The sequence below is a fragment of the Mytilus californianus genome, unplaced genomic scaffold, assembly GCF_021869535.1.
Source record: "Mytilus californianus isolate M0D057914Y unplaced genomic scaffold, xbMytCali1.0.p SCAF_10, whole genome shotgun sequence".
Classification (NCBI taxonomy): Eukaryota; Metazoa; Mollusca; class Bivalvia; order Mytilida; family Mytilidae; genus Mytilus; species Mytilus californianus.
This window is the reverse complement of record NW_026262582.1, coordinates 24,244,455-24,271,304: the sequence shown is the minus strand read 5'-3', so window position 1 is coordinate 24,271,304 and position 26,850 is coordinate 24,244,455. Positions and strand designations below refer to the sequence as shown.

Below are 26,850 nucleotides of genomic sequence, written 5' to 3'. Positions count from 1 at the left end.
ACTTAAGATAAAGTAGCCATTAATGCTTGAAATTGCAGAATTTAACATAGAAAGCAATGGGGCTATGAATTAGTGGTTTTATACCTATTACTGACAGGCATGTGAAATTCCATTTTTAGAAATCATACCCTTTACAGTGAAAATTGGTCACATTTGTTGTCAGAAATCATGTTAAATTAATTTGTTTATGTAACAATTATGTTAGTGTCAAATTACAGCCCTCAAATTGCTACAATAAGGTATTTTAGCCTTTTTTGGTCATTTAGCATGCACACAGTTAAGATTTTACCTGAAATTTAAATTTTTGGATTATCTAACACTGAAACCAATGAAACTTGTATATTATGACTAGTTTATAGAATAAATATTGTTTTTGGTCAAATTATCTAGTGAGTGTTCATGTTTTATTGTGTTTCTTGGTGAATTATTTATTTCAAGGAAAACTGGTGTATACTTATATAGGAATTCCAAAATCTCACTTGAAATGCATTTTATAACCAATTTAGCAAGTTGTCTAGCTTGGATATACATAAATTGCTCTTGTTGATCCATGTTTATACATAAAAGTATGTTTTTTTTACCAAATCGCTCTCCTTTTCCAACATGTAGAAAAAAGGGGGGACAAAATTCTCAATTATATTTTATGGTTGGACCACTGTATTTATATTCAAGGAAGAATCTCTGATAAAAATAAGACATATGGGTAAGAACACTGTTATTTGAGTAGATATTAACAAATCAGAACTGGTAAAAATTGAAAAAGTGTCATATCTGTCACTATAAGTATACACATGTAGTTTTCTTTGTTTAACGCATATGTTACTACCAGTCCAATTTGAGCTTGAATTCAGTGATATAGTGTTTTGACAAAAGCTTTATGTGTTTTTCTATGCTAGAAATAGATCATAGAAGGAAATTAAGTCAAGCAGAAGTCAATATAACAAGTTTGGTGCTGTTATAGGTATAGAACCACTAATTCAGGCATACGGAGTATATATCTCCAAATTGATACGATATTCCCGGGCTTGTGTTTCCTATCACCACTTCCTTGATAGAGGATTGCTGCTCACAAGGAAGCTATTAAACAAAGAGTTCCAAATGGTGAAGTTGAAATCATCCCTTCGTAAATTTTACGGACGCCATCACTAGTTGGTGGACCGTTATGGAATAACCGTTTCACAGATGATATCCGATATGTTCCTTATGTCTTAACTACAATACCCTTCCCTTTTCAAGAATGTGACTTACCGAATAAGACTATTTACCGGATTTGTAATAACATAAGCAACACGACGGGTGCCACATGTGGAGCAGGATCTGCTTACCCTTCCGGAGCACCTGAGATCACCCCCAGTTTTTGGTGGGGTTCGTGTTGTCTAGTCTTTAGTTTTCTATGTTGTGTCATCTGTACTATTATTTGTCTGTTTGTCTTTTTAATTTTGGCCATGGCGTTGTCAGTTTGTTTTCGATCTATGAGTTTGACTGTCCCTCTGGTATCTTTCGTCCCTCTTTTTTCAAGCCCGGTTGGAAAGAACATACAAGAAAGTAGTACATATTTTAAACAAAATAGTTCCTATGCATAGCTGTATCTTTGTCAATAGGTGAAATATTTGGGTTGTTTTAGTATCAAATGAAAACTTGGGGACTTGGGATCACTGTAGAACCCTTGTTGAAAGTTTTATTTGAATAATAAAGAAGTATAAGAAATTTTAATAGGAGGGCTCATTTGGCCTGTTGTTCAGATCAGAAGTTCCTTTTTTTGTACTATCAAACTTCCGGGAACCAGAACGCTCTAATATGCAATTAAAGGTATGTTGATTTTTTCAGCACAAGTCAGGATAAGGTACAGGTTTGACATGAAATAACTGCCACTTTATTTGAACTTAAGATAAATTAGCCATTAATGCTTGAAATTTCAGAATTTAACATAGAAAGGAATGGGGCTATAAATTAGTGGTTTTATACCTACAAATAGAATAAGTGGTCCATTAGTAAATTTAGGTCAATTAACAATTCATTATACCAATTGTATGAAATGATGTACTGCAGAAACATTATATTAAATTAGTCACTAACTAGATAGGTCAAATGGTCATGTAAAATTGGTTTGACAACTTAAACTGGTTTATAATAACTGTAAATAATGCCAATCATAATAATAATCATATTAATACAAGGGTCTGGATGGGGTATAAAAGGAAATTAAATAAAGAATAGAAAAAAATGGGCCCAAAAATAAATGAAAATGGAATAATTGGGTGCTAATATATAAAAGAATAGAGAATAATGGGCAAAAAAAAAATGAAGAAGAAAAATGGCATAAAAAATACAGAAACAATGATCCCCCTTTCCTAATTATCAAAACTCTGTAAGGTTTTTATGTAAGTAAATTTATGCAACTCATATTGACATTAAGTGCCATGCAGTCTTTGTAAGAATCAGGCAATTTAGAAGAATTTCAAAACATGACCGAAATAAAATGCTTCGCTGGGGCGCAGCTTGATACGACCGCAGAGGTCGAACCCTGAACAGTTGGGGCAAGTATGGACACAACATTCAAGCTTGATACAGCTCTGAATTTGGATTGTTATTAAATATTTGACACAGCATAGGTTTCTGACACAGAAAGAATGTGGTCTAAGAACTTGAATTTTTTTAATTTACCTATTATGGTCCAATGTCCAAAATCAAAATACATGGTTAGATTCAGCATATCAAAGAACACCATATATTCAATTTTTGTTAAAATCAAACAAAGTTTAATTTTGGACCCCAACTTGGACAAACTTGAAAACTGGGCCCATAATCAAAAATCTAAACACATGTTTAGATTCAGCATATCAAAGAACCCCAAGAATTCAATTTTTGCTAAAATCAAACTAAGTTTAATTTTGGACCCTTTGGACCTTAATGTAGACCAATTTAAAAAACAGGACTTAAAATTAAAAATCTAAATACACAGTTAGATTTGGAATATCAAAGAACCCCAATAATTCAATTTTTGATGAAATCAAACAAAGTTTAATTTTGGACCCTTTTGACCTCAATATGAACCAATTTGATAGCGGGGCCCACAAATAAAAATTCTAAATTCATGGTTAGATTCAGCATATCAAAGAACCCCATATATTCAATTTTTGTTGAAATCAAAAAAAGTTTAATTTTGGACCCCAACTTGGACCAACTTGAAAACTGGGCCCATAATCAAAAATCTAAATACATGTTTAGATTCAGCATATCAAAGAACCCCAAGAATTCAATTTTTGTTAAAATCAAACTAAGTTTAATTTTGGACCCTTTGGACCTCAATGAAGACCAATTTAAAAAACGGGACCCAAATTAAAAATCTAAAAACACGGTTAGATTTGGCATATCAAAGAACCCCAATAATTCAATTTTCGATGAAATCAAACAAAGTTTAATTTTGGACCCTTTTGACCTCAATATGAACCAATTTGATAGCAGGGCCTACAAATAAAAAATCTAAATACATGGTTAGATTCAGCATATCAAAGAACATCATATATTCAATTTTTGTTGAAATCATACAAAGTTTAATTTTGGACCCCAATTTGGACCAACTTGAAAACTGGGCCCATAATCAAAAATCTAAATACATGTTTAGATTCAGCATATCAAAGAACCCCATATATTCAATTTTTGTTGAAATCAAACAAAGTTTAAATACTGGACCCTATCTTGGACCAACTTGAAAACTGGGCCCATAATCAAAAATCTAAACACATGTTTAGATTCAGCAAATCAAAGAACCCCAAGAATTCAATTTTTGTTAAAATCAAACTAAGTTTAATTTTGGACCCTTTGGACCTCAATGTAGACCAATTTAAAAAACAGGACCCAAAATTAAGAACCTAAATACACGGTTAGATTTGGAATATCAAAGAACCCCAATAATTCAATTTTAGATGAAATCAAACAAAGTTTAATTTTGGACCCTTTTGACCTCAATATGAACCAATTAGATAACGGGGTCCACAAATAAAAAATCTAAATACATGGTTAGATTCAGCATATCAAAGAACCCCATATATTCAATTTTTGTTGAAATCAAACAAAGTTTAATTTTGGACCCCAATTTGGACCAACTTGAAAACTGGGCCAAAAATCAAAAATCTAAATACATGTTTAGATTCAGCATATCAAAGAACCTCATATATTCAATTTTTGCTAAAATCAAACAAAGTTTAATTTTGGACCCTTTGGACATTAATGTAGACCAATTTGAAAACTGGACCCAAAATTAAAAATCTAAATACACTGTTAGATTCAGCATAACAAATAAATAAATGTGATCAAAGATTTTACAAATCTAATGCGCCATACTGTGCAATTAAAGATTACTTCTTGAAATTTTTCAATATTTGAAATTTGAAAAAAAAATAATATTTGAAGAATAATTCTTTTTAATTTCTGAAATCTGAAATGAGAAAAAATTGGCCCCCCACAATTTCTTTTTATCCCCCCCCCCTTTTTCCCCCAAAAAAATTCTTTCCCTCAAGATATGGTCATAATCTCAATTCAAATTTCCAATGGAGTTGGCAACCATAATTACCCATTTAAATTTACCATAGTGCTAACTTAATCTATTTTATAATAGAATTAATAAAAATATAGTGTCAAATCTTTCATATGGATTTTTTTGTAAAAAAAAAAGATGAAAACATTTGCAGATATTTTTACTGGTCTTCCTTTATAAATATGCATTTCTTTAAACATAATTTAAAAGCAGAGTAAGGGAAGTAACCAAAACGTTGTATTTGGATTACCTCCCTTACACTGTTTTAGATTATCTTTATTGTTCATTAACCATTACTTTATACATAATTTAAAAGCAGTGTAAGGGAGATAATTTCAATGATGTATTTGATTTATCTCCCTTACACTGCTTTAAATTATGTTTTGTACTAAAGTATTTGTCCATTAACCAGGACAACCTTGTTTTTCCCCCTTTTTTGCCCCTAATTCCTAAACGGTTTGAGCCATAACCCCCCAAAGCAAATCCTAACCATCCCTTTGTGGGATGGAAACTTGTAGTATAATTTCAGAGAGATCCATACACCGTTCCACAGTTATTGTCTGGAAACTAGAAAATGCTCATTTTTGGCCCCTTTTTGGCCCCTAATTCCTTAACTGTTGGTACCATAACCCCCAAAATCAATCCCAACCTTCCTTTTGTGGTATTTAACCTTATGGTCAAATTTCAAAAAGATCCATTCACTTAAACTAAAGTTAGAGTGCGAAAACCAATATGTATTCGGACGACGACGCCGGACGACGACGACGCCGGACGACGACGACGACGACGACGCCAACGTCATACCAATATACGACCACAAAATTTTTTTGCGGTCGTATAAAAACCAGCTGAACTAACCATCCTATTTTGAAGTTACCCTCAGCCTAAGTTAGAAATGGTTACAGGTCTTTCGTTTCAGCCTGTCTGGTAATTTGAGAAATCTCTAGATAACTTTTGCTAAGAAGGATAGCAAAGTACTGAGTTAGCTCCCCTTAATTGTTAATATCTTTAGCAATTCAACCAAATTATAATGTCTTGAAATACCAGTTACAGGAAAAGGAAACCAATGTTATTTTCGTGCACCATTATACATTTTGAATTTAAATTAATGTAAACTTGAGCAGGTTTTTGTTGGTCATGTTTTCACCACTGCAGATTGGCACTTAACTGCTAATGACTCTTTACACACAAATGAATCTTACCAGGATGACCTTAGACCTAACGATAATTAAGAATCTTACCAGGATGACCAGCTAGCTGTATCCATGTGTTTTTTCTGTTCTTAACCAAGGCATCACTTGCTGGGGCAGTCAGATCTAGTGTCGTCTGAAAATATAAAAGTCAAATTTTCAAATTGGGTTCCATACTCAATTAAAGTGCAGACAGGTATATCCAGCAAATCTCGTCAAGAAAAGCGAGAATGAATCCAAAATATAACAAATCAAGGACTGTAACCTTTTTTGTGAGCACATTATTTTTTCTATATTTAAACATTGTAAGATATCATCTCCACCATGTGTCCACACTCCTGTAAAGTGTAGCAGGTAAATATTTACACCACACAAGGTTATTAATTAGCAAAAAACTGTCAACACTTTAGTTTTGACCAGGCTGGCCTTAAATATCGCCAAATACTTGTCAATAGAAATATTGAGTAGACATTACAATGTACTTAACAAAAAAAGTCCCTTACTGTTAAATTACTCCTAGTTATGAAATTATGAAAAATTTTCAAGTCCATTTAAACATTTTAAATGTAGTGTTGGATAGAATTTCTCATGACAAAAAACCATGAACATAAAGTAACAGGACAAAAGACATAGTTCAGTTTTGAAATAATGATTTTCACTGATTAGTTGCCAAAAGATCTATATTTTTTTTATACTTTTTTGTATTTTTCTTTAACTATTATATATTTGACAACTTTGTAAAACAAAATTTGTTGACAAAATTTAATTATTTTATTGTTAAAGAAAATTTGTGTTTTTCACACCTCATGTAAGTGTTAATTGCCTACTCCACGCTCCTTTTAAAAATAGTGAGTTCATCTTCATTTTCCAATATTGTGCATAAATTTCAATATTTTATAAGAGTAATTTGTGCATCTTCACGCTTAGAAAGACAGTAAAGATTAGTGAATATAAAAATAAGAAGATGTGGTATGATTGCCAATGAAACACCTCTCCACCCGAGAGACCAAATGACACAGAAGTTAACAACTATAGGTCACTATATGGCCTTCAACAATGAGCAAATTACCCATATCCCATAGTCAGCTATACCAGCCCGAAATGACAAATGAAAAACAATTCAAACAAGAAAAACTAACAGCCTGATTTATATACAAAACAATGAACGAAAAACAAATATGATATACAGCAGCAACAACCACTGAATTAAAGGCACTTACAGAATTGGCAGGTTTAGACATGACTACGGTCGCCCAACCCTCCCCCTAACATGGGACAGTCAGCACAACTTATGAACAAACTATAAAAATCGATTGAGCACATCTTCCCAATAAGATACACAGTAAATGTTTGTGTGTACATCTTCACACTAAAATAGCCAGTGAAGATTAGTGAGTATAACTTCACAATAAGATATGGCCTAGTAAAGATTAACGAGTACATCTTCACACTAAGATAGGCAGTAAAGATTAGCAAGTACATCTTCGCACTAAGATAGCCTGTAAAGATTAGTGAGTATGTCTTCAAACTTAGATTAACAGTAAAGATACTTAAGTGAGTAGGTCTTCACACAATTAAAGATAGACAGTAAAGATTAACAAGTACATCTTTGCACTAAGATAGCCAGTAAAGATAAGTGAGTATGTCTTCAAACTTAGATTAACAGTAAAGATAATTAAGTGAGTACATCTTCACACTATGATAGACAGTAAAGATTAGCAAGTACATCTTCGCACTAAGATAGCCAGTAAAGATTAGTGAGTATGTCTTCACACTAACATACACAGTAAAGATTAGTGAGCACATCGTTACCCTAAGACAGGCAGTAAAGATTAGTGAGTATGTCTTCAAACTAATATAGGCAGTAGACATTAGCGAATATGTATTCACAATAAGATAGACAGTAAAGATGAGTGAGTACATCTTCACACTAATATCAATAGTAAAGATAAGTGAGTACTTCTTTACACTAAAATACACATTTAAAATAAGTGAGTACGTCTTCACATTTAAAGATAGGCAATGAAGATTGGTGAGTACATTTTCACACTAAGATAGGCAGTAAATATTAGAAAGTAATCTTCATACTAAAATCAATAGTAATATAAGTGAGTGAATATTTACACTTAGACAAAAGTAAAGATTAGTGAGTTTGTCTTCACACTAAGATACTCAGTAAAGATTAGTGAGTACATACTCACACTTAATTAGGCAGTAAAGATAAGAGAGTACATCTTCACACTAAGATAGACAGTAAGGATTAGTGAGTACATCTTCACAATATGTCTGTGTTCACACCAAACATCACATACTATAAACCTGTGTACAATTAGTTTCATGTAATTTACACTGGTTTCACATTAAATTTGTTCTCATCTGTACATCATTGTGTTAACACCAGTAAAAATTAGTGAGTACATCATCAACTTCATCTTACGTCAGTAAATATTAAAATAACAAAAATACCGAACTCCAAGTAAATATCATTGGCATTAAAAATATGTAATGAGAACATTTTCAAATTCCAATTAAGGGAATAAATCTGCATACTGTGTGTTATAAAAAATGTAATGAGTACATGTACATCTATCCACTCCAGTAAAGTACTGTGTAAACCTTTTAACATTCTAGTCAAGTGTAATGAGGATAGTTCCACACTCCTATTCAGTGAAGGGAGTACATATTCACACCCAATAAAGTGCTGTGAGTTTCTTTCTATACTCCAGTTACATGATGAATACAAATTTACCATAGCATAGTGTGTAAAGAGTACACATGCAATTTTTTTCACATGAAATTTACACTAAATTTATGTGAAATTTGTGTAATATTCAAACACTGCAATAAACATCAGGAAAATACCATTACAAAATAGAACAATATTGATATTTCAACCTGCACACATGGTCATATTCAACACATTAATTAAAAAACACATGGCCATATTCCACATTATCACACACTTTAAAGAACATGTGGTCATATTTCACACTTTCACACTTTTAATTAAAGAACACTTAACCTCAAATTCACTTTTATAAAAGAACACATGGTCATATTTCACACCATTAATCTTTAATTAAAGAACACATGGTCATTTTTCACACATTCAATAAAGAACACACAATTGTTTCAACACATTCACATTAATTAAAGAACACATGGTCACATTTCTTGCCTCCAGACTTTAATGTAAGAACATGTGGTCATATTTCAACATTAAAAAATATAGAGTATTAAAAAATATTTTGTATAAATCCAAATCTTCACACTTTAATCAAAGAGCACTGGGTCATACTTCACACACAAATTAAAGAACACATGGTCTCACTCCACACATTCACACTTATAAAACAACACATTAATCAAAGACACTGATTAAAAACACATGGTCATACTCCACACATTCACACAAATTTCAGATCACATGGTCATTCACCATACAATCACAATAAAGAACACATGTTCATATTTCACATATGAATTAAAGAACACATGGTCATATTCCACACAGCCATTTAATTAAAAAACACTTGGTCATATTCCTGACAATAATGAAAGCTGATAAAGAACAAATGGTAATATTCCTCACTCTATCACATTCTAACTAAAGAACACATAGTCATTTAGATTAAAAAGTAGTGAGATTTAACAGGAGTATTCAAACAGAAGAACGCTTAGAACAATCCTCAAACTTCAGCAGTTGCAAATGCCAAATGTGGTGCATATAATACATAAATGCGTCAAGTACACATCAAAAGACGATAGTTATTAACGAGCAAATTCACTTTGCACTGGAAGACCAAAATGTATATATTCCCAAACAAAGTGACAACCTTACCACAGATATACAAGAAACACACACATTTTTATATTCTAATGTTTTTGTGATCACATCCACACTCAAACTGAACACTGATTGCATGCACGTATGTCTAAAAAAATCTGTGCAAGTTTTATGTTAACCACCAATCTGATAGCTTATCAAAGTTTCACAAAAAACAAATAAAAGAAAAACAATCAACAACTCACATAAGGGTTCATGCTGCTTCTCTAAAACTCTATTTCTAAAGCTGCAGGTACTGACAGTATATAAGAGAAATGATACATTTAGCAAATGGACTGAAGTTAAACATAAAGCTTTCATATATTTTACAGAAACAAAACAGTCACATTATATTTGTACAGTTTAATATTGAAATGCATTTTGATTTTTATCTAAAAATACAAAAGATAAACAAATGGCTTTTGTACATTTTATCAGACAAAACATTCATATCAGAAATTTTGGAGTTGACGTAATTATTTACTTAAGTGTTAAAATGCCTTACATGTGTCTTAAAAAGCTTTAGTAAATTATGTAAGTGAATCTTAAGGGAACATAATCCTTATAACAAAACATTATATAACAAGTGCTCTCAAAAAATTCTTTGGTATCATCAGATGTGATAAGTTCATATCTTGACTAATCCATATTCACTCGTTTTGTTGATTGGTAATGCATGATTTTATTAGTTATTATGGACTTGGGGTTCTTGAATTTACCTTGGATTTACCTTGAATTTACCTTGGATTTCGGCATTTGTGTTACTAATACACTTTTTTGACACTAAGCTTCTATTTCCCAGACAGGTTGACAGTATTTCTGAAGTGTCACTGATTGATTCCATCGGATATTACCCCCCCCCCCCCCCCCCCCAAGCAAACAAGATCGCAACTGAAAACTGAACGTCGTTCATAAAAAAAAGTCATCTGCTTCAGTGACCGCCTTTTACGCGGGAATTCTCTCCTTGATAACTCTTTCGAAGGTTACAGACCGATAATGTCGCCTAGCCAAAACAAAACTCGTCATGTTTACTTTAATACAGCAAACTGTTTTTGTAAACTGTTAACTATATACGCCGTGACAGTGGTCAATGTAGCTATTTGTTATTTCTGCCTACTCGAAAAACATTTCATTTATTGGGTATTGAAGTGGGTAGGTGCATGAACATTCATATAGAACAAAGATGGTTTAAAAAATGTAGAGTTCTTGTACAATGTATAACCACTCTTATCAAATGCGAGAACAGCAATAATTGGTTTACCAAGTAAACGATTTGTCAGAGAAATGAGAATCCTGTTTACATTGGCATTTTGGTTTTCCCCGTGTTATTTTCATTTTACAGGAGATAATTATTTACATATTTGTAATTTCTCTTTACGATCCCTTTTTAAAATGTATACCAGAACAAACAGACATATTTACATGTTATGTAATATATCACCAATAAAAAATACATATTTCATATCAGTTCAAATACGGAAGAAGTAATAAAAGAATAAACATGATTTTTATTAATATGATTAATCTCTTTATTTTTTAGATGATGTCTTTTATCCGGGATCCGTTTTCGTTCGTGCTCGTTTTTATCACAGACTTATTAAAAAGAAGTATGCGTATTTCCCTGAAATGACGTTTACTTTTGTTGTCCTGGTGGAGCTTTCCAGAAACAGGATATAACTAGAAGACGTGTGTCATTAACTGGACCCCTGTTGTGTTCACTTATCGCTACACTATGATCGGTGCAGAATCTTTAGATGGAATGGCGGACCAGTTTAACGTGTGTCAATGCACAAGTATAGAAACAAATCGAGAAATCTAGCAACAATATCGTCATTTATTGATGAATATTAAACATTGACGTTTTTAATGTTAATATTAACTGATGATATCATACTTCAAAGGATACCACAAAGGATCTAATCACTTCATCACGGAAACCGTACCCAAAGGAGATTCTTACCCAACACTTTCCAGACAGTGATAGGTGAACTAATTGAAGTCATACATGGTTTGATTTGATTTTTTTGGGTGTTTTAACGCCACTTTTAAGCACCGCTTTTGGGCTATTTCGTGGCGGCTAGTTTTTATTGGTGGAGGAAGCCGGAGTGCCCGGAGAAAACCACCGACCTTCGATAGGAAAACTGACAATCCTTGTCAATTAAGATTGGAGTCGAGTGCACCTGCACGAGCGGGGTTCGAACTCACAACCTCAGTGTTGACTGGCTAGTGATTACAGTAGTAACTACCAGAGACATATATTACATCTCTGAAGGAGCCAACTGTTGCAGTCGCCGTATTATACAAGATTAGATGAAACTAGATCAACTGGGTTATTAAAAATACAGTAGCATTGTATAAGAAATGAGCTTTCATAGGGATATACCTAGCTACATCTATTTCCCTTTTAGTTTTTATATTGAATGTCCGTGGTTTCTTTTATCATATATTTCCGCTCTGCACCTGTATAAACAGGAGTGCACATGCTGAAATGTCTCGCCTTCTTTAATAACCATTGATTTTATGTTGATAGTCCTAAATATAAAGCTTTACTTCAAGTAACACATAAACTTAACATAATCCAAGAAAATGAGGTCAAGGTCAGAAAAACCAAACGAGAAATACATGTACACCTTACAATCATTCAATAAACCAAACATAGTTGACCTATTGCTTATAGTTTCTAAGAAACAGTCTTAACCAAGAAAACTTTACATTGACCAATGAACCATGAAAATGAGGTCAAGGTCAGATGAACCATGCCAGACAGACATGTACACCTTACAATCAATTTATGCATTAAATATAGTTGACCTATTACTTATAGTATCTAAGAAACAAACTTAACCATGAAAACTTAACATTGACCAATGAACCATGAAAATGAGGTCAAGGTCAGATGATACCTGTCAGACAGACATATACACCTTGCAATCCTGCCATACAACAAATATAGTTGATCTAGTGCTTATAGTTGAAGAAAAACAGACCAAAACACACAAAAACTTAACACTGAGAAATGAACCGTGAAAATGAGGTCAAGGTCAAATACAACTTGCGAGACTGATATGTACATCATAAAATATTTCCATACACCAAACCTAGTTGACCTATTGCATATAGTATTAGAAAAAAAGACCAAAACTCAAAAACTTAACTTTGACCACTGAAACATGAAAATGAGGTCAAGGTCAGATGACACATACCATTTGGACATGTACACCTTACAATCATTCCATATACCAAATATAGTAGACTTACTGCTTATAGTATCTGATATATGGACTTGACCACGAAAACTTAACCTTGTTCACTGATCCATGAAATGAGGTCGAGGTCAAATGAAAATTGTCTGACGGGCATGAGGACCTTGCAAGGTACGCACATACTAAATATAGTTATCCTATTACTCATAATAAGAAAGAAATTAACATTACAAAAAATGTTGACTTTTTTCAAGTAGTCACTGAACCATGAAAATGAAGTCAAGGATAATGGAAATATAACAGACGGAAACTTCGTAACATAAGGCATCTATATACAAAGTATGAAGCATCCAGGTCTTCTAGCTTCTAAAATATAAAGCTTTTAAGAAGTTAGCTAACGCCGCCGCCGTAGGATCACTATCCCTATATCGAGCTTTCTGCGACAAAAGTCGCAGGCTCGACAAAAACTATTTCTACCTTAAAGGTTGACAAATAGCACAATAGAAAGAGTCAATACCGTTACATGTAAACCACAAACGAAGGCATATAAAATGTTTTTTTCTATACATGGAAAGATGGATGGCTGTTTTACATTCAGTAACACAGTAAGTTTATACATATTCAGGAGGAGGAGAACATTATCATGTGATACGAGTATAAACCCTGCTTCGAACTAAACTGACTCACTGAGCCGTATTTTGACGTGCTATAAAAATAAGAAGACGTGGTATGATTGCAATGAGACAACTCTCCATGCACCAGAGGCAAAATGACGTAGAAATTAACAACTATAGGTCACTGACTGTACGACCTTCAACAATAAGCGAAATCCATACCACACACCACATAGTAAGCTATAAACTGCCCCGTAACGACAAATGAAAAACAATTCAAACGAGAAACTTAACGGCCTTAAATTTATGTACAAAATAATAAACAATATCATAATATGATATACAGATAGTTCACAAAGTAACAGTCTGTAAGAAGACACGTCACCCTACCCGGACACATTATTCTGACTCCGAGCCGATGAGTCTTTGCTCTTACTCCTAAATGTGTTTGGTTTGACCCTACCGGGATTCGAACCCACGACCTCCCGCACGCGAGACCACCGAGGCAGTTTTTTCTACATGGAAAGCGCTGCCAAAAACACTGTTAATATCGTGAAAGTTTGTCTTTTAAAGAGGTGCCAAAAACACTGTTAATATAGTGAAAGTTTGTCTTTCGAAGCGTTGTCAAAAACACTGTTAATATCGTAAAAAGTTTATCTTTCAAAGCGGTCCAAAAAAACTGTTAGTATCGTAAAAGTTTGTCTTTCAAACCGGCGGTTTCGCTTAGCTGAGCAAGTCCAATGTGAAGAAATAAATCGATTTTGTTAAGTCATCTTAAAATAAACAGCTGCGCCATGAGCGCATGATACGCCCGTCGTCTTGTGTGTGAATTTTATGCAATAAGCATAAATAGTTTCTGACATACGGCGTGACATGCGAAAACCCCCCTTTTTTTTACAAAAAACTCAATATCTCAAAAATAAAATTTTGAATCAAAACCAAAAAGTATACAGATCTTTAGATTAATATAACTAAGAAGTGTGTAAAATTTTAAGCAATAATCATAAATTGTTTTTGAGATACGGTGCGACATGTGAAAAACCCCTCCCCCTTTTTTTACAAAATACTCAATAACTCATAAATAAAATTTTGAAACATCACCAAAAAGTATACAGATCTTCAGGTTAATATAACTAAGAAGTGTGTAAAGTTTTAAGCAATAATCATAAACTGTTTTTGAGATACGGCGCGACATGTGAAAAACCCCTCCCCCTTTTTTAACAAAATACTCAATATCTCTAAAATAAAATTTTGAATCATCACCAAAAAGTATACAGATCTTAAGATTAATATAACTAAGAAGTGTGTAAAGTTTTAAGCAATAATCATAAATTGTTATTGAGATACGGCGCGACATGTGAAAAAAACACACACCTGTTTTAGTTACTAAGTCCTTTAGTTACTAAGTCCCGTAACTCAAAACGTTTTAATCTTATTTTCACCAAAAAATATACAGATCGTTTGACCATCATAAGAAGCAACTATTTTAAGTTTCATGAAATTTGGATAAGTCATTCTCAAGTTACGGTGCGACATGTTTACGCCGGACAGACAGACGGACGGACAGACAGACAGACGGACAGACAGACGGACGGACAGACAGAGGGACGGACGCCGGACATTTGTATACCATAATACGTCCCGTCAAAAATTTGACAGGCGTATAAAAACTGGAACTTGACCTATAGTATACAAATGAGTAATTTAAGAAGACATTTGACATATATACCTTGATTACATCTCGATCATACTCCTTCGTTAAAAGTCGAAATGTGGATACGCTTTGTAAATCCGAACTTTGAACATTTCCATAAAGTTGACTTATGACTGAAAGAAGTCTTCCAGGGAAAGAAATAGATCTTTGCATCGTCGTTATATTCTTCATACTTGTTACTTTCGCGTTTGGGATATTAGTGAACGTTATTCAAGACAGTAATTTAAACAATTTACAAATGAATGCGGACGTTTACATAGGGATAAGCAGCTTCCTAGTAGATAAAGCTATGAGTTTTAATTACTCATCTGAGAAGACCTTTTCACGATTACAAAATTTTTGTTTACTCTTAGATGACTTTTAACATATACGACTTCTTGTAAATATGTTAATCTGTAAATCTATAGATTTTTTAATTCATATCAAACCAGATGACCTCTATATACGTAACTGAACTGGTGACACAGAGATATGTCTCGCCTTTTTGTTATTTTGATTATGTAATTAAAACAGCAATACTGTAACATGTAAGTTATGCAAACTACTAGTATTCAAAGTCAATGAACCATGACTGACAGTACAGGGCCAAACAGTCTCCATGGAAATGAGATGTGTCAATGCTTATACAACTGCATACCAAATATTATTGACCTACCACTAGTGCTTCCCCATAAACTAACCTAATCACAAACTAATACATGTAAACTAAGCAAAAGCTTCAAAGTCAATAGACTATGACTGAGGGGGCAGGGTAAAAAATCTCCATGGAAATGAGATGTGCCGAATTAATGCTAATACAACTGCATACCAAATATCATTGACCTACCACTAGTGGTTCCCCATAAACTGACCTAATTACAAACTAATACATGTAGACTAGGCAAAAGTTTCAAAGTCGATAGACCATGACTGAGGGGGCGGGGCCAAATAATCTCCATGGAAATGAGATGTGGTAGTGCTAATACAACTGCATACCAAATATCATTGATTTACCACTAGTGGTTCCCCATAAACTGACCTAATCACAAACTAATACATTGTTGACAACGTCGCCGCCGCAGGAAACACCATACCTATGTCTCGATTTTTGACTCCGTCAAGGCGAGACACCAAACTAAACTTGATATAATTATGTTTGCGTAAATTAAGGAGCAACTTTCCCCCTTGCCAATACACATTGAAATCAACCTACGAACTACTTAAATGTCAAACTCTAAACTACCCATAGTCCAGACAAGTTTAAATGAGACAATAGGTAATCTGCCGCAGGGGCGGATTCAGGGTATAGGAAAGAAGGGCGTAATTGTCCATACTGGTAAAATAGCACCGTGAGTAGAGAAGCGAAATATGTTTTGACGATTTTATGCTGAAATTGATATTTTTTTCTGATCAAAAAGGGGGAGGGGCAAACTCCCTCTACGCTCCATCTGAATCCACCACTGTGCCGTTAACACTTAAATTAATAAACAAGAAATAGAAATAATAGCAACCAATGGCGATCGTTTTAGTTAAGAGGCATACATGGTATAATATGCCGGTGATTCAGCTAGATTATTACCCATTTAATAATAAGTTACAATATTTTATCTGGTGTTTTGATTCTACAGAATCTGCTGTTACTATTTGGAACGAGTTGGTGTATAAAACACTTGGGTGCAACTTTCAAAAAAGGAGGGATTATTGGTCGTTGTATGTTTTACGTCCAGTGGCAAATATTTCATGCATTTTCATCGGAATATTCTGGACGAAGAAGAAATAGAACGATATTGAGAACAGAATGAGAAAGAAAGAACGATATCGAGAACAGAAGAATAAAGAAAGAACGATATTGAGAACAGAAGAAGAAAGAAAGAACAATATTGAGGACAGAAGAATAAAGAAAGAACGATACTGAGAACAGAAGAAGAGAGAGAGAACGATATTGAGAACAGAAGAAGAAAGATATTGAGAAAATATTGAGGACAGAAAAATAAAGAAAGAACGATATTGAGAACAGAAGAAGAAAGAGAGAACGATATTGAGAACAGAAGAAGAAAGAGAGAACGATATTGAGAACAGAAGAAGAAAGAGAGAACGATATTGAGAACAGAAGAAGAAAGAAAGATATTGAGAACAGAAGTGGAAAGAAAGAAAGATATTGACATAGAAAGGATGATGAGATCGAACACAGGTTTGTTTTCACTATATACCACAACGCGCTTCCTTGTCTGTATCTTAGACTTGACAACCGTGGTCCCCAGGACATCTATGGTATTTCAACAGTTTCTAGTCTTGGGCAATCAGGTGAAAACATAATCGATTATCGAACGTAATCGGTAGTGTGTATAAAATCGATTATTTTTCATCCTTTATATTTGTCATATATTTTCTAAATACTTGAACTTAAAATAAAAAAATAAATATTAAGGTTTGTATCCTACCTCATTTCAACTTATATTTGTACTACTATGGTATGACATTATCTTTTAAAGATCACAAGAACAAAAGAAATATGACCAAACTTCTAAACAAAAATGAATTTAAATTACGGCTGACTTTTAAAGATCGGTAACCTATCGACGAAGATCATCGTTACAAATCTAAATTTCTCCTACCTTAAACAAAACCCCGAGATATTGTAATAGTGTATACCTTAGAATATATTGCGTCGTCATACACACAAAACAGAAAAAAAAATTCGGAGGTCACCTTTATTGAGAAATAGGTATAGATAGCAATCTGATTATATATTGCGTCGTCATACTGACAAAACAGAAAAAAAAATTCGGAGGTCCCCTTTTTTTCATAAAAGGGTATAGATAGCAATCTGATTAAAAAAGGAAAGAAAAAAAAAAACAGAATCTGTGTCCTCGCTACGCTTACAAAGTGTGGACACAGGATCAGTATTCTAATCAGACTGGGTAAAGATATGTTTCGTTGAACCAATCATGTGTTATTTGCAGTTTTCTTTGCGTACTCAGAGGCGGATTTAGGGGGGCAGGGTGCCCGGGGTCCCTTTTGTGGGAAAAATTTGGTTGATTATTTAGGGAATCACTGAAACATGACTAAGATAGCCCCCTCTTATGGCAGTCAGTGGGCCCCCCCTTTATGAAAATTTCTGGATCTGCCACTGGTACCTTTTCCCATTATTTTGAGAGACCAGATATTCATGCATCATATTCTCCCTTATGTGTGGAGGATATTTTTTTGTCATATAAAATGAACCAACCTAGTACAGCTTCATAGGTGCTATATAGACCACACATCATAGGTATCGACATTTTCGATTTCAACGAAAACCTTACATAACCGGCTTAATTAATAGGAGTCATAACAATGATTATTTCTGTTAAAATTTGTGGCGTTTTTCATATGCTTTTTCGTACAGAAAAATTACAGTGGCGTACGTGTTCCAAATTTTTACACATTTTGCGATTGAAAATATAAGACGAAACTGAAAAAGTTTGCCGATTTGTGGATAAACTGCAGATTCAAAAGTCCGTGGATATTTTTTAATCTTGACGACGATGATCTTCCTGAGGTGCTATTAGGAGCAGCTCATACAGTATACAAATTTGATGTTATAGTGTAGTCTAGATTGCTTGCTGTATTACATATATAGAGTAAAACATGCCTAACTATAGCAAAACATGCCTCCCAAATGTATATAAAACAATCAGACATGCATTATTTAAAAACAGTTTACATGTAACTCTGACTTTTTTTATAGACACTGATTGATAAACAATTATTCATTTTTTTTAATTACCAGTTACTGTTTATATGTTAACATACATGATATTTTGTTTATTTTGTAAATAGGCTCTTGTTTCCAAATGTTCTTAGCATCGAAAAATACATGGAGGAAATACAGATTCATTCATTCACTCGTGTACTTTAACGTTTTATAACATCGAAAACATACCGATAATTGTCACAATACAATAATCATAATAAAAAGATAAATGACCCCAGTGATAATGACATTATTATGCACGACAAGGTTAAAGGGCAACAATAAAAATAGATATAACATGATAATATCCTGTCATTACCTATACTAGTTAACTACTGTAATACATGTACTACTTACAACTTTAGTACATACAGACATTACTTATTATTGAAACTTCCGTAGAAGGGTATTTTTGTAAGAAAAAAGAAAAATAACAAAAAATACCGAATTTGAAGGAAAATTCAAAATGGAAAGTCCGTTATCAAATGGCAAAATCAAAAGCTCATACACATCAAACAAATGGAAAACAACTGTCATATTCCTGACTCGGTACAGGCATTTCCTTATGTAGAAAATGGTGGATTAAACCTGGTTTTATAGGTAGCTAAACCTCTCACAGTGACACTTGTATGACAGTCGCATAGAATTCCATTATAGTGACAAGAAACGTAATATGTATTTTCTAAGAAACGTAACAGGGTATAATTCCATAGAAAATTAAAAACAAGTAAAATAAAAACAATAAATATTTTTTCTTTTTACCATAGTTATTACTGTAAATACATCCCAAGTGCCCGGATCGCTCTGTTTAGATCTTAACGGTGGCGTATGTGCAGGTTTCATCGATGAACATGTAGCCTCGGATTTGCACAATGCACCAGTGGTCGACGCACATACATAGATAAAGATTAATATGTGGAGGATTTAAAAGGGCAAAGAGAGTACAGTTTATCTTATATCAATAAAAATGCAATGTAGAAAACTGTTTTTGACCTAAACCCTTCCCTTCTCGGTCATAATAATCATCACAGACAAAACACTTTATTAATGTCGGAATAATAGACAAATTGATATCAGCAATAATACAAACAAAATACCACCAGGGATATCACGACAACAATACAAACAAAAACCAGGGAGATCTTATAAGAATCGATATTTTTTTTCAATATTTAAACCTTCACTTCAAGTGATATATATATATGTTTTCGAGCTTTTATCAGACTTACTTATACATACATGTCTGTAATGACTAATGTCTGCACCAGAGACATTGTATCAAATGTCTCTGTCTGCACTATTAATTTTGACCAAAAGAATCAGGGCAAATAAATAAAACTCAAACTATAGATTAAAAATTCTGAATAAAATGAAAGATTCCAATGTGTTAAACAATCTCGCTGTTGAAAACACGAAGACAGATATTATGTATACAAACCGGTGGAATATAATGAACTTTATTGCAAAACAAAACCCTGGATGATTAGGCAAAACATACCATAAACGGCAAATGTAAATAAATGGTCATGATTTGATTTTACTGTATGAGTTTTTACAGACTGAGAAATTATTATCAAATTTTCCTCAAATTCAGTAGAAATAACCCTGAGGAATTTGAATATCTACATATACAGAGATACAACATAATCTTGTTATGTCAAAACAGCCACATTTGTATGAAACTGTAAATTCTATTATTTACAAATTTTATTAAAACCCGAAAAGATTTTTCGAAAATGACGTGTGAAGGTTACAAGATAAGTTATGGCCATTACCTGAAAAGGGGGGGGGGATACCTCTCTTCTGAGACTACCCAGATTTATCGTCTTTTTCCAAAGCGTTTAATGTTTTTGTGGTCTGTTTTATCGGGTATGGCTGGAGGAAATCTATGGATTGTTCATTAAACTTAACATTGAATGCGTTTATAAGTTATGCTGAGTAAAGATCCAAACTCAAATACATGTACACAATGAAGTAGACATCAGCATTACATGCAGTATTCAATATCCAAAATAACTCTCCCTCTTCTGTCATAGATCTCAAAAGATGTAGACTCAACGAGAATAGTCAACAGAAGAGTGTTCAAAAGGAAGTCTTTTCAACATTTTACACCAAAAAATAAGTTGAAACAGTCTGTTCTTATTCAATCGAGGATATCATTCAGATGTAAGAGGGGCGTCAACCTGTATTACATCTGATCCAATATATCCTTTAAATTCCCAACCCTTTCTATTAACATACACATCACATAAAAGAGGGTCTGGTCGGGGTTTACAAAATAGAGAATAATGGGCAAAAAGTGCAGAATAAGGAGCAAACAAAAAAATAATTAAAGAATAGAGAAAAATTGGGAAAAAAAAAAAATAAAGAACAAAGAATAATGAGGTGATAATAAGAATAGAGAATAATGGTCAATAGTTAAATAGATACAAGAATAGAAAAAAAAATCTAAACCACTAACGAATAAAGAAATGCAGAACCCCCCATCCAGATCCTCATAAAACCTAGCTGATATACTTACCAATGCTAAAAGATTGGCAAAAGCTGTAATGTTCATGCTTTGTGGCGAGTTTTTGCGGAGATTATTTTTCATTTCTTTGACCATAGAACACCTATTACAATGTCCTCTGTGTTTGAATCCCTTATTGACTGTCTTAGACTCTGTGTCTTCACAGGCGTTACACATCTTGTATCCTTTCCATTTAGGGAAAATAGAATATGCCTTTCCTTGAACGTCTTTTGACGAATCGTTCACCTCCGCTGCTAAATTTTTACTTTCGAAAGTTTTGTCCTTGGATACATCTGCCGTTATATCATGAAACTGACTTCCACTCGCCTTCGCCGCGCTGTTTTGGATTTTCTTGGATCTAACGCGTCTTGCAAGGTACAAAGTTTCAACGTTTGAGTCCGATTCAGGTATTCCATCTTGACTATGAAAACAACCCATGTTTTTATAAAATCCTCTTTTTAATTCACGGTTAATTATTAAAAAGAAAATAAATTACTTCCTCACTTTAACTTAAGTTAAACATAATCATTTCCGATTATACACTTGATGAAACACTATACTGTATACTACACTCTAATCGCAAAATGTTGAATTTCCAAAACTACGACTTTAAATTGTAAAAATTGACAAATGTCGATGTACGGTGGTTTTACAATACATATATATCTCGCACCTGCTGGCTAGTATAAACAGTACATATAATTTATCATCAGATAGTATTCAAGGTGCGTGAAAAACTCTGTTCATACGTAACAATTAGTCCCACTTCAAACGAGTTTCCTTCCGGTTGGTTTTAAAAATACATTTCGATGGATACAGGTCACACTGAATGAATAATACTCATCTCATATAAAACAATACATGTACATGTATGTTATAAAATAGTTCCGCATTTCACTTGAATAGCGATAACAGTTTAGAAACCTGATCGTTTAAGAATGATAGTGTTTACTTAAATCGACAGGCTACGACAGAAGATTATATTTTACCTGAAAATCAATCCCAGGTATAACAGCGACAATAATGTATCAGATACATGTAGATAGATAGATAGATAAGTAATAACATTGACAATTCACACATTACCTGGTTGCCATAGAAACAGATTAAAAGACCAATGGGGAATGACATTGAATTAAAGAGGTGATTAAAAGACTAATGACACTGAAAAAGGACATTTTTGTTAAAAGCCGAATGGGGAATATATCTTCATATTTGTTTCCTTCAATTCTTCCTATTATAATTATCAAATTGTTGCTGTTTTGTTATAAGTTTAGATTTAGAGTTAATATATTTATTCAATACCAAGACCATGTTTTAAAGAACATTAAAGGTTGAGAAAACTTATATTTGTGCGAGTTTAATTTTATCTTGACAATTAAAAATGTTAATTTAACAAATATATCATGCATGCCGGTAAACCATTAATAATTGACCAAAAGATGATTTTTCATTATTTATAACTTCCCGGAGTTGTGTTTTTCTGGTATCAAACACACACAATTCATGGACAGTAGATTGACACTTCATCAATTTATTATCAATCTGTAATTTTGTATTTTTTCTTCTTTATTACTTAATGCACGTAGTTCTCGTGGTGAAGTTCGTTTCTGAGATACTAAAAGCAATTTGTCAACTACATTTTGAGTATAGTCATAATTGTAAGATTATCCTGGCATCTTAGTCAAACTTCCTCTTCGCGTCTGTACGTGTCGCAGTGAGCCAGGATCTCGGGATATTGTAAGGTGTACAGGTCTGCTGTCTGGAAGGGTTGCCTTGACTTCTTTTGAGCCAGGATCTCGGGATATTGTAAGGTGTACAGGCCTGCTGTCTGGAAGGGTTGCCTTGACTTCTTTTTCAGGGTTTATTGTTCAACGTTAAGATTTCGTGATGAAGTCCGTTTCTCAGATACTATAAGCAATGCGTCAACTATATTTAATGTACAGAATGTGTATTAGTCGTTGTGTATGTCCGTCTGGCAGAGTTCAACTGATCATGTTATTATTTTCATGTGTAAACCCATTTCTCAATGCTATTAGCAATAAGTCAACTATATTGGGGTACATGTCCATCTGGCAGGGTCTTCTGTCCTAGTTCTCATTTTCATGTTTCATTTGTCAACGTTATTCCGATTTTTCAAATGCTATAAGAAATATGTCATCTATATTTGGTGTATGGAATTATTCTTAGGTGTATATGTCCGTATGGCAGGGTTCATCTGACACTGATCTCATTTTCATGAATACTAGTTCAGAAACAGGATGAAAAGCGAGGCTCGCTGAGATGTTCTATTTTGTAGTGAGTACAAATAAATTTTAGAATTCCGATAATGTACATATATTGTTTTATCCTGTAGTTTACATACGACACTTCAAGGTTTAGTTGTTTTAATCCAAATAGTTGTCTCTGATTTTCCAAAGAAATCGTCGTAGTTTACGGACCGCGAAAAGGACCCTAAATGAACTGTCACGCAAAATGAAATATTTCAGTACAGTTTGCTCAAAATGGAAGCTTGTGCACTCTTGTTACAATACTCATAAATCTACTTCGTCAGTATTGTCCAAGCAAGGTAAATTCGTTTGTAATTTAATGTATTTTTTTTTAGATATATTAACATCACGCTAGTCTATTAAAAAAGATATATGGATTCTTTAGAAAGGCATTTTTAATGAGTGGCTAATCTGCAGACGAGGCATAGATTTGAAACGAAATTTTTTTAAATAGATTGTTTTCAACATCTTTTCAATATACTCATCGTAAAGTGTAAATCACGGAACAGTGTATACGGTAATAGGAACAAAAAGTTACAGAATGTGTTCAGTCAAATTCGTTCTGAATATGAATTAAATATCGCCCCCTGGATGTATGGATATGTATGAAATATCGGCTCCTGGATGTAAAATATGCCTGAAATATCGGCTCCTAGATGTATAAGTATGCATGAAATATCGGCTCCTGGGTCACGTTATGAATATGTATGAAACATTGGCGCCTGGGTGCTATACAGGCAGCAATCAATGAAACACATTCTACAAAACAAACACCGAACATACATGAAACCTTTGCCCCTGGACGTTGAGCACCCAACAATCAATCAAGAAATATGTATGATGATACAAAAAATAAGTCAAAGAGAAAGTCGTTCAATTCAGCACCCGCAAGTCATTTCAAATGTGTTCGCCGTTAATCGGTTGGCATTGGAGGCCAAACTTTGTCCTAACTTGGCACGGGAAAAAAGACAAGAAATGGGTCACAATAGTGAATACACACGCATATATATATGTATGTATATATATATGCATGTTGAACATTGATCACTTTGAACTAACAACTAGCTAGAACCAATAGATTAGGAATTAGATGAACTCATATGCTGAGGATGGTTACACAGTTCCTGTTACACTCATGGCTATATTAAAATTACAATCTAGCGTTGCAGCACTATATATATAGGTCAACACACAGTCACAATTGATTTTAGCCTTTACATGATCAAAAGTGCAAATAGCATTTGCATTCAGGACCGACATTTAAAAGTTTTTTATTATAGAACAGTATCAATACAGAAGCTGATTTAAAAGATGGATTATAAAAAAAATAACTATTTAAGAGATCTTCAGGGGGGGGGGGGGGTTTAGTGTTCAAGGAAAGAGAGTGTTAATGTGATTTTCATACGGCAAAACACATTTTTTTTTATCAAAAAGCAAAACTTACGTCCTCTATACGTCCTACCTGAATCCGCCACTTTTCAAGACGGACATTGACTTTAACTCATGAATTGCACAACAAACTTTTGAGAAAAACAGATCAATGGCAGGTTTACAGCAAATCCCACAGAAAAAATAACAATATGAAATCCGAGTAGCGAGGAATATTATTTAATCTTTTACACATTACCTGCTTACTGGAGAATATCGTCATAAAAAGGAAAACTGTTGCCGTAAATGACTCTTTAAATTTCGTGATCAAGTGTAAATATGTTATAAATAATAATGTTTAATGGAAATACTACGTCTGTCTATGTTGTAACCCCAATAAACCCTTGTATTAAAGTTGATGTAAAGGAATCAAGTTCAATTAACGAACCTCGCATTAAAATTGACGTCTAGAAATTGAGTTAAATTTACGAATTACACACATCTCATGATCTGTCCATGTTGTCACCCCAATTACTCCTTCATATTTAAGTTAAAGTATCTTAAGACTGATCTCTCTAAGAACCTTTAGACTGATCTCACTAAGTATCTTGAGAATGATCTCACTATGTATCTTTAGACTGATATCACTAAGTATCTTTAGACTGATCTCACTGAGTATGTTAAGACTGATCTCATTAAGTTTCTTTAGACTGACATCACTAAGAGTATCTTTAGACTGATCTCATAAAGTATCTTTAGAGAGTTCACTAAATATCTTTAAATTGATCTCACTGAGTATCTTTAGAACTAAGTATCTTAAGACAGATCTCACTGAGTATCTCTTGACAGATCTCATTTAGTATCTTTAGACTGATTTCACTGAGTATCTTTAGACTGATATCACTGAGTATCTTTAGACTGATCCTACTGAGTATCTTTGTTAGACGGATCTCAATAAGTATCTTTAGAACTAAGTATCTTTAGACTGATCCTACTGAGTATCTTTAGACTGATCTCACTTAGTATCTTTAGACTGATCCTACTGAGTATCTTTAGACTGATCTCACTAAGTATCTTTAGACTGATCCTACTGAGTATCTTTGAACTGATCTCACTAAGTATCTTTAGACTGATATCATTAAGTAACTTTAGACTGATATCACTGAGTATCTTTAGACTGGTATCATTAAGTATCTTTAGACTGATCTCACTGAGTACTCTTAGACTGATATCACTGAGTATATTTAAACTGATATCATTTAGTACTCTTAGACTGATCTCACTGAGTATCTTTAGACTGATATCACTAAGTATCTTTAGACTGGTCTCATTGAGTATCTTTAGACTGATATCACTGAGTATCTTTAGACTGATATCACTGAGTATCTTTGACTGATCTCACTGAGTATCTTTAGACTGATATCACTGAGTATCTTTAGGCTGATATCATTAAGTATCTTTAGACTCATCTCATTAAGTATCTTTAGACTGATCTCATTAAGTATCTTTAGAACTAAGTATCTTTAGAACTAAGTATCTTTAGATAATCATGATAATAGAATGATAAAACTGAGTATCTTTAGACTGATATCACTAAGTATCTTTAGACTGATCTCATTAAGGGCATATGATACAGTTTTGATCCCACGGTGAATTTTTGACGAAAGTTTATATACAAGCTATTTTTCCCCTAGGCAATTCAATAAACTGCTTCGCTGAGAACAGCTGGATACGCCCGCAGAGGTCCAACCCTGAACAGTTGGGGCAAAAATGGACACAATATTCAAGCTTGATACAGGTTTGAATTTGGATTGTAATCTAATATTTGATATATTATAGGTTTCTGAATAAATGTAGTCAAAGAACTTGAAATTGGTTATATGAAAGATTTCTTGCTGTTGTGC

The 26,850-nt window shown here is 33.4% G+C and overlaps 1 protein-coding gene across 2 annotated transcripts in view; it reads right to left on the bottom strand.

Annotated features, from left to right (window-relative positions):
- LOC127717804 (inositol-trisphosphate 3-kinase homolog) overlaps window positions 1-26,850 on the bottom strand; it is a 96,799-nt gene that overhangs the window by 28,045 nt on the left and 41,904 nt on the right. Inside the window, exons 1-2 of one of the 2 annotated variants that reach the window (XM_052223628.1) lie at window positions 21,321-22,348; window positions 5,779-5,863 (exon numbers count right to left, since the gene is read on the bottom strand). In XM_052223628.1, the coding sequence (XP_052079588.1) occupies window positions 5,779-5,863; window positions 21,321-21,746 (511 nt within the window). In that variant the 5' untranslated portion in view covers window positions 21,747-22,348. Of the gene's footprint in view, window positions 1-5,778; window positions 5,864-21,320; window positions 22,349-26,850 lie in introns of those variants that run through there. The other variant, XM_052223629.1, reaches the window with a different exon arrangement.